This window comes from Oncorhynchus nerka, unplaced genomic scaffold (genome assembly GCF_034236695.1).
Source record: "Oncorhynchus nerka isolate Pitt River unplaced genomic scaffold, Oner_Uvic_2.0 unplaced_scaffold_1262, whole genome shotgun sequence".
NCBI lineage: Eukaryota > Metazoa > Chordata > Actinopteri > Salmoniformes > Salmonidae > Oncorhynchus > Oncorhynchus nerka.
The window spans coordinates 44662-59883 of record NW_027040081.1 but is presented as its reverse complement, the minus strand read 5'-3'; the positions used below and the strand labels follow the sequence as shown (position 1 = coordinate 59883).

The 15222-nt window shown below is 45.2% G+C and overlaps 2 protein-coding genes and 1 pseudogene across 2 annotated transcripts; 1 reads left to right on the top strand and 2 right to left on the bottom strand.

Annotated features, from left to right (window-relative positions):
• Positions 1 to 1422: 1422 nt before the first annotated feature.
• On the bottom strand, positions 1423 to 6040 carry LOC115110818 (transmembrane and ubiquitin-like domain-containing protein 1; annotated as a pseudogene).
• A 281-nt stretch (positions 6041 to 6321) lies between these two features.
• asb16 (ankyrin repeat and SOCS box containing 16) lies at positions 6322 to 9197 on the bottom strand. The gene is made up of 7 exons (XM_029636729.2): positions 8997 to 9197; positions 8394 to 8769; positions 7912 to 8179; positions 7343 to 7751; positions 7094 to 7177; positions 6729 to 6842; positions 6322 to 6635 (listed from the first exon to the last, which is right to left on the bottom strand). Exons 2-7 carry the CDS (start codon positions 8614 to 8616, stop codon positions 6450 to 6452), a joined length of 1284 nt encoding a protein of 427 aa, XP_029492589.2. The 5' UTR covers positions 8617 to 8769; positions 8997 to 9197; the 3' UTR covers positions 6322 to 6449.
• Positions 9198 to 9643: 446 nt separating this feature from the next.
• Positions 9644 to 14004, top strand: hrob (homologous recombination factor with OB-fold; the record flags this gene model as incomplete). The annotated part of the gene is given in 11 exon segments (XM_065015820.1): positions 9644 to 9754; positions 9957 to 10827; positions 10830 to 11029; positions 11161 to 11247; positions 11388 to 11522; positions 12092 to 12200; positions 12847 to 12932; positions 13114 to 13194; positions 13196 to 13243; positions 13401 to 13590; positions 13695 to 14004. Coding segments are annotated over 11 exon segments (1971 nt in total), but the record flags the coding sequence as incomplete, so codon positions are not given.
• Between the last annotated feature and the right edge of the window lie 1218 nt (positions 14005 to 15222).

Here is a 15222-nt window from a genome sequence, read left to right as displayed (position 1 = left end):
TTTGTTGTTGAAGACAATATTTTGCAATTCCAGTTATAAAGAAACATGGATTGATTGTTCACTTTAATTATGTTTTTGTTAATCAGTGATTTAGGCTTCAGACATGGACCAATCACACTCCGCTTTTTGCACTCTGATCTGTTTTCTCCTAAAAACAAAACATTGCTTTCTTTTTGACTCTGTCTCTGTTTAGGAGGGGACTTGTGGACTAATTGCATCACCTTACGACTACAGCGTTGTTATTGTGGTGGAGGATGTCAGTGCCATCTTGTTGTTTCCCCAGTATTGGGGTACTTGATGGTGGCTTTATCTGTACTAGCATTGTATTGCACAGTGGTGTGTGTGTGTGTGTGTGAATGTTTGTTGTGTAAAGTTGACTGTTTTCCATGTTGTGTGTGTGTGATTTCATTTGTTTTCAGATTACTATGCATCTCTGAATGTGCCATTGTGGTTGAGTCAGTATATGTTATTTTGAATATTTAACTTTTTTGGTTTACATTGACTGTGTCAAGTGAGAATGTGTATTTAATGTCTGCACTCAGTAAATTGTAAATGCAGATGTTGACATGTATTTATATGAGCCAGTGTGTTTTTGTATACATGTGGTATGATGACCTATGTAAAAGAATCATGATTTAATTGGATACTGTATACATACACGGTAACCTCTCTACCATACACAGCTTCATGCTAAACAGTGCTTCTTCCCTGTCTATCTTTACTGTTTCATACTCAGTCTGAAGTTGCTCTAATCTGCTTTTGCTGCAAATCACAATATCACTCTATACAAGTTGTAGATCTCACATTGCTTCCTGTTGAATAATGCTAAAGTATAGTGGAGTCAACCTGCTTTTTTTCTCAATAATACTCTAGGTCAATCTGCATCACTTGATTTAAAGTCTGTCTCTGCTTGTGTGCAGTGTCTATGCGCTTGAAGGAATTCAAATCCGCTGCCTGCAACAGAAGTGCCATGGCTGTTGCATGGGATATTTCAGACTGTTATTCTTGCCATTTTCAGTTTTACTCTAGCTAACGAGTTAAGTTTGATATGTTATTCATTCCTGTTTGAGAGGCCCACCAGACTATACTCGCTGAGAATCTTATACCCTGAGCTTTCATTTAGAACATTCAGCCAGTGATTAAGTATGACATCACTTTAATGTGCACTAAAAGAATCAACCTTCAAGTGAAAAAACACCTATTTTGGGTATGGCTCATTTAATTTGTTCCCCTTTGCTGACAGGGTAAAGAATGGCCTGTATTACTAATACTGTGTAACTGTTTATTTGTGTGTATCAGTGTGTCTGAACAATATGAGTGTGGACAAATGACGCAATAGAAAGTGTCTTCACAAAACAAAAACAACTTTTCATGCACGTGTGTGTGCATGTGCAAATATGTCAATTGTATATTAATGTGACGCACAGCTAGGTTTTCTTTATATCTCAGTTTCCCAAGTGTACAGAGGTTTCTTTGTCTGAGTAAAATAGTGTCATTCAGATTTCTTGCGTTCTGTCATTTTGTCCAATATCAGACATACTCCCTCTTTACACAGGGACTGATTGGTTTGAATGTCTTTAAATCTGAAGCCAGAGGGAAACAATTGAAATTAAGGGATAAAGATATTTTCCCTCTCATCTGTGTTAAATTCCCCAACAGAAATCCTGATGTGTCCGATGTGGTTTCATCCCATTCATTCTATGTACAGTAAATACATATTTACAGTATTTTCTAAACCAAACATGTTGCTTATTTTCATGCATTAACTTATATGGTTTAAAATAACTAAAGATATTAGCGTAGAGAAATTCAAGCAACAAAAATCCTTAAACGGTTTTGCCTTGCAATAAGGCAGTCGTTACAGTCCACAATAACTAAGGTGAAAGCTCATTCCCAAAGAACTGGAAAGAAAGTAGAAATATAACTACCACTCCATACATAGCGAGTGGTTTCGAAGTTGCTCTAGAGTCAAGTCTTTAGTTGTATAATCTTCATGTTGTTTCCGTTGCAAATGAGGAAATGAATTGCTCGTTCAAACACGTACTACAAAAAGAAAACATTTCTGGAACGTTAACATGTATATAATGAAAAGAGTATGTGGCCATGATGTGAAGAGATGCATTATCCTAGGTCTAGATTCAATCAGATCAAGTGTTAACCGGCGATAGCTGATTTCTGGCGGTGCACCTGCGTTGGAGCTGTCAAATCGGTGAGTGGCTGCTCTTTATCATTATCACGAAGCCACACCTGTCCTACTTGCATTATAAGTTCAGAACGAGAACGTGTAGGCTAGATAGAAATTACGCTCAAATTGAAAATAATTCAAATAAAGATTTCTAATCAGCCTCATCGAGGTGTAGATTACATCTCACATTCCATTGTTCGAACTTGTAAACAAGGCTCCGTGGTATTTACTTAAAGCAAAGCACGGTTTCCACTGCTACAGTTTTGCAGTTTAACTGACGCTCAGCCCAGAAGGACAATTTCCATACACGGCCACATAGATAAGTCAGATTTCAAAATTCATAATAAGACACTTAGGTCATCACCTTTGTGCACAAATCATCCATTGATTTATTCAAATATTTGTAGATAATGCCAACATTTTATATTCATCAGTCTGCCATGTTTTTGGATGATGTCTGCGCTGCTCCCTATGCACACTGAGTGCTAGTGTGCATGTGATATTGATCTGTATAAACTGGATTCAACCCGGATATAGACGGACATGAATTGGCTTATGCGAACGTGAGTAGATAACCTTGAAAACAAAAGGCGGACATCTTAGGCGCAGTCTCCAGTTCTTATACCTCAGTGGATTGACAGCACTAACACAGTTCCACCTCCCACACAATTTCTATACTGATGTGGGCTTAAGCGGATCTGATTGAATAGAGACCCTAATTTCTGAGAGCAACCTAATACAGAACAGGCTATGTGAAGCCAAACTGACCAGAAGATGTTGCTGACACAGTGGACCAAGCAGCCTGTGGTCCTGGGTGTGATGCTGATGGTTCTGCCCTATAAAGGATCAACAGGAGCTGGACCCACTCATTGTTTTTCTGAGAAACAAAATTACCACTCATTATTATCTCTGCATCATACTAACAAACACACATTCCAGATAACTTAAATCTCTGCACATACAATCAATCTCATATTATGCTATTTGCTGGTGCATGCACAAACAGAGGCACACCCACTCTTAGGATTCCAGTTGAGCTCTATGGTGTCTAAGGCAGAGAGGCCCCCTGACTCCATTCATCCTCCTGACACAGTTGTTTTCCCTCTCATTCTCCTGCCCAGATGAGGGCCCTTCCGTCCTGCCTCCTCTCCCGCTCACCGGCTGTGCATTCCAAAGATGAGGAAGCTGAAGAACACAGTGACTCCCACCAGGGAGATGGTAGCAGGGGCGGTGAAGAACTGACGGTAGTTGATGCGGAAGTACCAGACCACGGCTAACATCACCACAAACACAGGCACCACCAGGCTGCTGGTGCTCAGAGCCAGGCCTGCAGCCCTGATTCCCCCACTAGCCCCAGAGCGAGCTGTCTCCTCTGGGATGGCCTCCCGCAGCACCTGGGACACGTGGCAGTGGATCACACTGTTGTGAGAGATGTTGAGGGAGAGCAGAGTCCGTTTGGGATCCTGAAGCAGCTGGCCCTGGTAGATCAACTTGATCTGACGCTCCCGCCCTGAGAAATACTTACTAGAGGAGAGAAAGAAATGTCTCTGTAAGACTGTATGGGAGAGATATGCATGTTCAATAAATCAAAAAAAGGTTCAACACAGAAAATGCATGAGAGCTGCCATATCATAATAACCTCTTCAGTAGACCCACTGTATCCTGGGGACCAACAACTCAGATTATAAGAAGCCCAAGAAGAAGAAGAAGACGTCTCTTGGCCTAAACAGCACAGGAGGAGGAGGGGGCGGCAGTGGGAGTGGAGGGGGCAGTAGCTCCCAGAGTAGTCTAGTAGACCAATCCAACAGAAAGAAGAAGCCCAAGCTTCCTGTTCCCCCTGCCCCCAGTATCTATGATAACCTAAACTAGGATAGTCCCAGTCTGCCCCCCCCCCCTCTCAGAGGCAAAGATGATAACCCATTAACTCACATCCACTCACTCACACATTAATATCAGCTCTGATTAGCCCAGGGGTTGTAACTTCTCTTTTTTCATAACTGGACACAGCACCCCTTCATTTGAACGCCATTCTTATTTGTTTGTTGTTGAAGACAATATTTTGCAATTCCAGTTATAAAGAAACATGGAAGCAGCTGTAAGACTGTATGGGAGAGATATGCATGTTCAATAAATCAAAAAAAGGTTAAACACAGAAAATACATAATGAGAGCTGCCATATCATACTAACCTCTTCAGTAGACCCACTGTATCCTGGGGACTCAGGACTGCCACCTCTTCTGTGTCATTCAGGAACTTCAAACGAACCGTGATGCTGGTGCAGGAGACCACTGGGCTCAGCTTCTGAACCTTGTCTTCTTCCTCATAGTCATCCTCTTCCTCATCATCTTCATCATCATCAGGCTGGTATGTCTGAGGTTTCTTCCCCTGGATATTCAACAGCAGGTCAACTCCAGCCCCTGCAGTCCCCTCTCCTGTTATCTCACCATCTTCCCTCTCAGACCCAGGCTCCCCCTCCTCTGGCTTGTTCTCCTGGGAGGGTGGAGGTGTTTGCTGCTCTGGGGTGTCTGCACTGGGTGGCCCTCCACTGTAACTGTCATGGCCTCCCAGCCCGATTAGAGAGGCGTGGGCCCCGACTGTAAGGATGGTGCTCAGGATGTGGTCTCCCGATCTGCCACTTGCGTGGAGAGCCAAGCCAGGACCAGGGCCAAGACCAGGAGTAACACACCGCTTACTGCAGCCACCTCATCTCCCATCCCGTCCATTGTCAGTGCACACACCGCCATCTCTGTCCTTTGTGTCTGTTGAAAAGTAAAAGAGAAGTGAAAGAAGTGCATAGATACATATGAGTAGAAAGCCTATGAGCAGAGACCTGTATTACAGTCACTGTCAGGGACAGAGACCTGTATTACAACTGTCAGGGACAGAGACCTGTATTACAACTGTCAGGGACAGAGACCTGTATTACAACTGTCAGGGACAGAGACCTGTATTACAACTGTCAGGGACAGAGACCTGTATTACAACTGTCAGGGACAGAGACCTGTATTACAACTGTCAGGGACAGAGACCTGTATTACAACTGTCAGGGACAGAGACCTGTATTACAACTGTCAGGGACAGAGACCTCTATTACAACTGTCAGGGACAGAGACCTCTATTACAACTGTCAGGGACAGAGGCCTGTATTACAACTGTCAGGGACAGAGGCCTGTATTACAACTGTCAGGGACAGAGGCCTGTATTACAACTGTCAGGGACAGAGACCTGTATTACAACTGTCAGGGACAGAGACCTGTATTACAACTGTCAGGGACAGAGATGAAGTGCTACTTCAAAGCAACCGTCTATAGTTTCTTAAGTGATGGCCTGGCAATATTGTCACAAAAGTTAGCTAACAAACCATCTAATAATGTCAACCCAGTTAAAACGTCACTAATGTGTTTACATTGTGCATCCGTTGGAGAACTGGCTAGATATAGAATAAAAAGTTTTTTCAATGTTTATGCTAACGTTAAAATACATATTGGTAGGTTACTAGCTAGGTATTAGGTAAGCTAACTAGCTAGTAATAGCAACAAGGACAACCTTCGTTTGCTAACTTTCACTACATTGTCAAAATGCTTTCTATAAATGTTCTTATTAAATGCACACACCAGTTATATGCGCATTTGAATATAAGTGGTGCGCTTACCTGCTATGGAGTCAAATCATGTTTGACGAAATGCTACCATGCTAATTTAGCCACAGCCCGGATAATAAAACTGGAGTAGAGGGCCACATAAACACAGATGACGTTACGCCACCAGCACGTAGGTCGGTTAGTGCTTTCTGGGATCCTTGGGACGTCCAACTCTTGTGTAGCTGGTACGCAAACGGGCACAAGCAAGGAAACAAATAACGGTATAAATCTAAAATATTAAAAGTGACTTCCTCTCCTCGCATTCTCTCTCCTTTATGTGCTGAAAATAGAGTACAGATGAAAGCAATAGTGTACCTGTAGTGGGTGGTTGCTTTCACCGGTGCAGATGAAGCAGCCTGGGAAGTAGTTGAGAGTCACACAGTCTCAGTTGTTGTCAATACATTCTGAGATGTCTTTTCATTCCTACCAATCGTCCATACAAATGCAATTCATACAAGAACATGAATTAATTCAGAAAAATAGTGTCACATTTTCAAAGGCAAAATAAAAGTTGATTTATTAATAAATTAATACAGAAAACACAATTTATTGCAACCATTCTTTTAGTTATTGTAAATGCAAATCATTCTCTCTCTTGGCTTCTGTCCCATGTTTCCACTTTATTCACCGGATCTCCCCGTCATTCCGAAGTAGTAGATACTCCATCAGAGAGCTGGGGATGTCCAATCTACTGATAGCTGCGTCGATACCTTTTCCTAAGTGGCGGCGCAGAGCACAGCGGCACAGGTGCTGCAGGGAGCGGGGCTGGCTCGTCATCCGCCTCACAGAGTCAAAGAAACCCTGGTGCGTCTGGGGACAGAGAGATGGTGAGGGAAATGGAAGAAGGACATTAGATGGTTCAGGCAGTGAAGGAGAGAGCTGAAAACGGAGGAAAGGACAAACCTCATGTATCTCAAGAGGGATAGACTGCATCCATTCCTCACAGGAAGGGACAACAGCATAGCAGTTCAGCATTACCTCCAGGGTGGCAGGGGAGAGGAGGCAGAGCTTCAGCATCTATATGAAGGAAATCTGTGGGTTATTATTATTATCATGCCCTCCAAAATATATTGTCTACGTAGAATTGCAGGGAATTAACTTTAAAACATTTTCATAGCGCCCCCCAAATGAAATAAAATCAAGCTTTTGCTGGTGCACATATTTCATCCCAATAAAATATAATTAAATGGGCCCAAATGCAGCCTCCAACTGGCATTTTACACCCAGCTTGGCCCAACACACTTTTCCAATTGCCCACCCTGACATACCAAGCTTTTACCGGCCTTGGCCCCGTGGTTTAGGAGGGAGCGTGCTACAGCCTCCGGATGCTGGTCTGGATAGTCCTCCACCACCTGCAGACAGGAGAAGGAGAATAAGTCTGTCTTATCTACCACTCAATGACTATGAAAATGATGAATATAATGAAATAACCTTATGTCCAAATGGATCTTGCACTTTGACAACATAACTCTCCGTAGCTCCCTCTGCCCCCCCATGTGGCCCACCCTTAACCCCACCTGTAACAGACAGTCCATGGGTGTGTATCCTGCACAGTTCTGCATGTCTGCTTTGGCTCCGTGTTGTAGTAAAATTTCTGCAATGCGTGGGCTGCAGTTACTACAGGCGTTGTGTAGAGGTGTGTGGTGTTTCCTGCCTGCAGTGCAGGGGTCAGCCCCAGCTCCCAGCAGCATCTGGACCACGCGGAGGTACCGCCCAGCCTCGGCAGGCCTCTCAGCCCCACCACAGGCTGCATTTAGGGCGGTCTCCCCCTCACGGTTCCTGGCTGACACGTCAGCTCCATGGGACAGAAAGAGCTTCACATGCTCCTCCAGACCCCGACGAGCCACCACATGGAGGGGCGTTAGCTTTGTTTCACTGGTCAACACATTGACCTCTGCCCCACCCGTCACCAGCAGCTCAGCACACCTGAAGAGAGTAGAGACACAACCTTATGATCTTATCATTCATTAGCACCCACATCAACAGACCCACCTGCCATATAACTTTTGAAACATTCCTCTATCTATAAATAATAGAAATGATCACCAGGCATAGTGTCAGTATGGCTAAGAGCGCTGTCACTCACTGAAATGTCTGGGCTGTGCTGCAGAGGTGAAGGGGTGCACTGCCGTCTTCTGCCAGCAGGTCAGGGTCTGCTCCGCAGGCTAGCAGCAGCTGGACACAGCTGTCATGGCCACCTATACAGGCATCATGCAGGGCTGTGCTGCCACCAGGGTCAGCATCCACCTCCGCCCCTCGAAACAGCAGCTCCTCCACACAGCCTGAGTGTCCCTTGCTGGCTGCCAGACGCAATGCAGATGTCTGCTTGATCTTGGAGCTCATGGTCCACATCCCTGCCAGAAGGATAGAGAGTATGTACATTATTTATCTAGCAGATGCTCATAGCCAGAGAGGCTTAGGTATGTTTAGAGGATAGAATAAAGAGAGTCGATGAGCAGTGATTGGGGAATGATTGGAAGATCTATAAGAAAGGCACAGATAGGTCTAATAAAAAAACAACAGTGAAGCAGTAAAAGTGAGTTTATATTCTCTGCGTTTGACACCTACCCAGCTCTGGAGCCCACACCATCTCCTCGTGTACTGTTTCCATCAGTGCGTTGACCATGCAGGGGTCCTTTAACACAGTGTGCACTCCCTTCATGTCCCCACACATGAATGTGTTGTGGATTGTGGTGTCTCTGCATCGGGCCTCATAGACCCGGATCTCCTGGAGGCCCCGTTGCTGTCTGGGAGGGGGTCTGGAGGCCCGGGACACAGGTGGCCGGCTCATGGCCCTCCTGTGAGCCAATGCCTGCCGCTTATCCTCCCACTCCTGGAGCTCCTGATCCACTTTCAGAGAGTGCAAGGCGGCTGAGCTGAAGGCAAACGTGTCCTGGACATGACACCCAAAGCTGGAGCAGAATCTCAAGCAACCCACTGAGGTCTTTAAGCAACACATTTGAAACAGTTCCAATTTTAGTTGTTTACAGTTTACACAACATGACTCAGTGCAGCAAATTTGACTTAGACACCAAAAAAACCTACTGTTATGGCCAATACTAAACAAAAATCAAGACAGAGATAACAGAGACAACAATTTATTTTGTCTCTGGTCTTTGAAGATTGCATTTACATAGTATCAATGTTGTGTGAATATAGAATTCTACTCACCTTGAACTTGTAACCACTGTGAAATCAGATTTTTTCATGTGAACTCAAATAAGTTACTATACAAAATATAGTACATTTGCTGTTGTGGATAATGTCATTTGCTTTCGACTACTTCATGACGTGTTTACAGACACGTCCAAATGTCCTTTCACAAGATATTGTTGCCCCAATACAAGTTTAGTGCCTGTTATAAATAGACAGGGAACGCAATCTGATATTCGGGGAACTGCATTAACTGAGATAGTCAGCAGGTGGCGACAAGTTACGACCCATCTCGCGAACGTCACGCAACGTAAACATTGATTACGCAATTACGTTTACTTGAATGTGGCGGTGCCAATCTCACAAAATTTCGCATTTACAACATCTTGCTTTGCTTGAAAAGTATACTAAAGCAAGTACTGGATGGCTGAATTAAATGACATCTACACTTCCGATTGATCTTTATGTATCAATATAAATAGACAGTTAGAAAATACATTCGAAACGAGATCGCATTGACTGCTATGGTAAGAATCAGTCATGTTTGTTTGCTAGCTCTGGTTCCCAGGTCGGTAGCTGCCACAAGTTCACAAATTACAGAAGCTTCTAGCTAGCTTGGCACGTAGCTAACAGTGTTAGCCAGCCATCTTGTTGGCGAAATGTAATTTACATCTAGCACTTTCTTAGTTGATGCTATATTTGAAGATGTCTTTCTTTTTCGACAGACTTGCAAGTGGAATGGATTATTTAACGTTGGGGAGGACTTCAATGATGAGGTGCTGCAAAATGATTTACATAGTCAATGATAACCACCTGCTGATATGATAGTTATAACAGATTATAGCCCTCTGAATAAATTCTCAGATTGACATCACAAGTAATGTAGAGTACTGTTGTGAAACTATTTAGTCTGAACACCTCTGGCTTTCTTTGAATATGAGTTATACAATTTTGTGTGTGTGTGTGTGTGTGTGTTAGGATCTACTGCAGATGGACTGGTCTGCTCCATCAGTGTCTGCTAGCACACTGTCCTCTGCAGCACAGTCCTGTTTCCTCCGTTCAACTGCAGCATCAACTCCTGCTGCCCCCTATGGTCAGAATAACTCACATCAACCAACCACAGAAGGCATACTTGCCCATAGGGGCCTGTCGAATGGCCCAGGGTCAGATAATTCAACACCGAACAGTGTAGGGCAGTCTCCTGCTTTGGGTTTGAGACAGCTCTCTACATCTAAACCATTGCACTCATTCCCTCTTCCGCCTCTCCACCTTCCTACACTGAGTAGGGGACTGTGTACAGTTACCCAACAGAGCTCCTCACCAGCTCAACAGATGAAGTCAAACACAACAGGACAACAAGAGGCCCCCTCGCCGCAGGATGACTTTGATGATTGGGATGTTGACCTGGCAGACCTAGATGAAAGTGACCCACAGATGAGCACTTGGGCTCAGGTCCGAGAAACTGCTCCAGCTGCAGATCTAACCAAGCCCAGCGATGACTCTGTATCCCCAGCCAAAAGACTACGGCCCACAGCCTGTGGTGGTGCTCAAACCGGGCCCAATGTGGGTCTGAGAGGATTCAGTACCTCTAACCAAATGTCTGGTCTTCCCAGTAGTAGTAGTATACTCCACAGGTCCTCATTCCCTGGTCCCTTCCCCTCTCCCCGCCCTGATCCTAGTGCTACCTTCCTCCTAGCTCCACCCCAGAGCCCAGTGTTATCTGGCCTCACCATGGCCTCCAGCCCCTTCCCCAGGCCTGTGACCCCCAGGCCAGTCAGAGGGCTTCCTTCCCAGGTACAGAGGCCCTGGGCTACACCTCTGGCTCATGGACGCAACCTTTTTGACCCCATCTCCCAGCCCCCTCTAGTAGGTTTGGTGAACCCATGCCTTCCCCCAGTCTCACCCCCCGTTCCCTCCACACGCCCATCTTCACTAACCACTTGATTCAGCTGGTGTCCAACTCCAACAAGACCCCCCAGAGACCGGGTTCTGACCACATCCGGCCCAATACCCGCCGCTTCCCCGGGCCTGCAGGAATCCTACCACAACAGGTGTGTCTCTTTCTGCTTCTGTCCCTACCTGCCTCTATCTGTTTATTTGTAGTCTAACTAATCTCAGCAGTCAGCAATGCTCTTGGTTGTGATACTAAGCTACTGCGGGGTTCCATTCTCTCTCCTTAAAGCAGCTCCATGGGCAGAGCCTGGATGACATCGTGGTGGCCATTCCTCAGACACCTGCACATGGGGCCGTGGCTCGACTGCCCAGTCAGGTACTATCACACTGATGTGTAGGTTATACATTTACAGAATGTATCATGTCATGATATTAGTTAACCTTTTTGTCCATTCTTTATTATATCATGTTGCTTTATGAACATGTGATGTGTGTGTAAAAAAAAAACTTGTCCAGGTTCCCAGCTCTCAGACTGAGGAAGAGGATTTCAGTGGAGGTCCGTGGGCAGTGATGAAAGCAGAGATGGGATTGGACGAAAGGAACTCCTCCTGTTTTCTGCACTCTTACAGCGTGGCCATGGTACTCCGCAAGGTGACCAGCACATTTAGCGGTATCCAATTTACACAGCCTATAGTAGTGTAAATGGCATGAAAAGTGACTGAAAGGCTAACAGTGTTCAGGCTGTGCGTGGCCATGTACCCTTCAACAATATGCATCATTTAACATAGCATATTTCATGTTAGAAGCTTTAAATGCCATATCATCTGGTGCAAAAATGTAACACTTGCGTAACACCGTTTGCATAATTTGACTTCATGAGCATGTTTTTCTGCACCCAGGGCAGCCTCCCTGATAGAAGTGGATGGGCTGTTTTTCTCTATGTTAATGGCCCTTGTCTCTGTGGTGGCACTCTATCAGTATAATCAGGACAAATGACAGGCCTGTGCCTGGGGTGTTAGTAGTTATTATCCCAAACATGATCACACATTAATCATCTTAATGGTTATTCTGTTGTTTTTCCACAGTCTTAATGTGCCACTGCTAATGGCAACTCTGCATGAGTAATTGAGATGTTTAATTAATTAAAGTTAATGATTGGAGTTGTTTGAACTTGTTTTGTAGTGCTCTAATACGAAGGTCTGTCTGTCTCTCTCTCTCAGGCGGCCCTGAAACAGCTGGTGAAGAACAAGGTCCCCAACATGGCTGTGGTACTAAAGAGCATCCTCCACACACATGCTGATGCCAAGGCTGTGTTCAGGGATCCCACAGGTAAGGCCTACTGATGGTAAGCTTGTGCTTGTAGGTAGAACTGGTCACACAGCCATTTTAGTGAGTCTGGCTGGCGGTTTCATTGTCCCTAGGGCCCTCTTTCTTCCATTTTTCTGTCTCTTTCACTCATTTTCTTGTAGTTCCTCTCTATTTATCTTTGAGTACTGCTTAAACCTAGCAGGTCATCATGGCCTCAGGAGAGCCAGCATGAGGACTCCTGAGCAGATCTATTAAAGTATTTACTTAACCTTAGTGTTGTGCTTATTAGGGATTCTATCATCATGGATCAGCATCAAATGAATGGGTTTTAGCACATGCTGATCACCATGGACTATTAAGTCTCAGTGATCTGTGCATTCCCTCCTGAAGTGTGGCCCATGGTGCTACCTGTCAACAGATTACCACTGGAGGGGATGCACTGATTACTACACTGTTGTCATTAGCAGGAATAACGTGATCAGTGTGCTCCATGTGGAATGAATCAATCACATGTATTTTATACAGCCATTTTTACATCAGCAGTTGTCACAGAGTGCTATACAGAAACCCAGCCTAAAACCCTATGCAGAAGCACAGTGGCTAGGTATGCTGTTTTGCTCTGACTGCACCGGTAGAACACAGTAGTAATACGTGTGTCTGACTGTAGGAGAGATGCAGGGCACAGTGCACCGGCGCCTCCTAGAGGACAGACTAGGGGAGCTCAAGACGGGGGCGGTACTGCTGCTCAAACAGGTAGGACTTCCACAGGCCACACACCTCACTATTTACTAGTGTTTCATTGCAAATCATTTGTTGGATTCTTCAAAATGATTGATGGGCCACTCACAATAAAATCACAAAAAATTGTGTGTAAAGTTGATCATTTTTGCACTATGTTAGCTGTAGACCCATAATTAGTTGTCTCTTCATGAAGGTGGGTGTGTTCTCTCCGTCCCACCGTAACCACTACCTGAACGTGACACCCAACAACCTCCTGAGGATCTACCCTCCTGACTGGCTCGACCCCGTCCTCCACACAGAGCCAGCTGCTCCCACTCCCCCCGGTGAGAGACCACTACCAAGGCCTGGAGGATATCTTCTTGTTATCCTGTATCCTGCTGTTGGGAGTTTTATGTAACAATGACAAGTCATTGATGAGTAAAACTTGGTGTCTTGACAGATGTATTGTATTTGTTTGTCTAACTCTACTGTTGAATGTAGGAGCCAATATTAGAATCACCTGATCAGTCCTCCAGTGTCCCAGGAGCCCCTGTGTCTCAGATGGAGTTGTTTTATGATGATATTGAAGAGGATGTTCGGGCCCCACAGGTCTCTGCAGACTCTGGTGCTGGCTCCTCTAGTGTTCCACAGGGCCCGCCTGCTGCACCACTGGACCTGTCCTGGGACGCAGGTGGGACTTGGATATGCATATGAGTGTATGTTCTTGGTAAACCAATCAGCAGCTCCACCCTGTGTGTTTGTTTGATTGAATTTGTCTGTCTCTGTGTTGTGCAGATGACCTTGATGAGCTTCTTGGGGAGTTGCCTGTTGAGTCCTACTGCCTCTGACACCTGCCCACCTACCCCTTACGGACAAGGTACATTTATACAGGGGAGATGTAACAACTAAGCTGTCACTTGAATGTGAATTTGATTTTGGCGCATTCTGACCGCACGTTGCATGCCTTTCTACCTGATTCTCCCAGAGAATCTTGTCGCCTGAAGTGCTATCATTTTGTGTTTGGTGTGCTGTGACCGTTAATCGCACCATTATAAATTGCATGTCGGCCGTGTGGGGGGAGAAACTCTGAGATGTTGGGAACTGGGACTGCTACGGGTACATCCCATACTGCATCTCCCATACTGCTAATTTGAATCCCATACTGCTAGGGTACTCCCATCACTACCCATACTGCTACGGGTACATCCCATACTGCTACGGGTACATCCCATACTGCTACGGGTACATCCCATACTGCTACGGGTACATCCCATACTGCTACGGGTACATCCCATACTGCTACGGGTACATCCCATACTGCTACGGGTACATCCCACAGACACAGTCATTCCCCTGTTTGAAGACCTGCTGGCTGATGTTTTGTATATTTTTTTACTTCACAAAGCAGTCTCCTCTAAATCATAGCTAAGTACTGTATGTGCACATAATGTCTTGTAAAACATGTATATATTAAAGAAGACTTCTGTTCAATAATACACTATACACAACTGAAATGGTCTCTGATTTTCTTGTCTCTAATTTGCGGTCTTTGGGAGTGATTGAGAATTAAAATACATGAGAATGCACTTACTAATAGGAACAGTATATGGAAAATCAAACATTACAATTAAATGTCCATTTAAACCCTGGCTTGATTGATCCACACTTCTGGTTTGATTGCATGGTGGTGGTGTGCTGTAATTAGGCTCCGGTGTTGCAACGTTTCATTGGAGAGGCAGAGTATCCTGCTGTTCATAGCCATTGTCTTAATTGGAACTGCAAATCTTTTTCTCAATTTAAAGTTTTTAAACAGTTTTCTTGTCTTTCAGTCAACTAACACTATTTTAAACAAGTATCAGCCTGAAGTGAATGACTTTAAACATTGTCTCCTGGAACCTTCTGGTTGTCATTCTCTGCCATGCTCTTCTTTCTCCATGTCTCTCCTATTGCTATTTCCTCTGTCTCTCCGATCCCCTTCCTCTGTCTCTCCTATCCCCTTCCTCTGTCTCTCCTGTCCCCTTCCTCTGTCTCTCCTGTCCCCTTCCTCTGTCTCTCCTGTCCCCTTCCTCTGTCTCTCCTGTCCCCTTCCTCTGTCTCTCCTGTCCCCTTCCTCTGTCTCTCCTGTCCCCTTCCTCTGTCTCTCCTGTCCCCTGCCTCTGTCTCTCCTGTCCCCTGCCTCTGTCTCTCCTATCCCCTGCCTCTGTCTCTCCTATCCCCTGCCTCTGTCTCTCCTGTCCCCTGCCTCTGTCTCTCCTATCCCCTGCCTCTGTCTCTCCTGTCCCCTATCCCCTGCCTGTCTCTCCTATCCCCTTCCTCTGTCTCT

What these genes read in the sequence shown, in the direction of transcription:
- asb16 (XM_029636729.2), bottom strand. Translation starts at nt 8,616, where the DNA reads ATGAGCCGGCCACCTGTGTCCCGGGCCTCCAGACCCCCTCCCAGACAG. An exon ending in AGCACAGCCCAGACATTTCA is followed by an intron (nt 7,752 to 7,911) that starts GTGAGTGACAGC and finishes TACTCTCTTCAG; the next exon opens with GTGTGCTGAGCTGCTGGTGA. An exon ending in TCCCTCTTGAGATACATGAG is followed by an intron (nt 6,636 to 6,728) that starts GTTTGTCCTTTC and finishes CTCTGTCCCCAG; the next exon opens with ACGCACCAGGGTTTCTTTGA.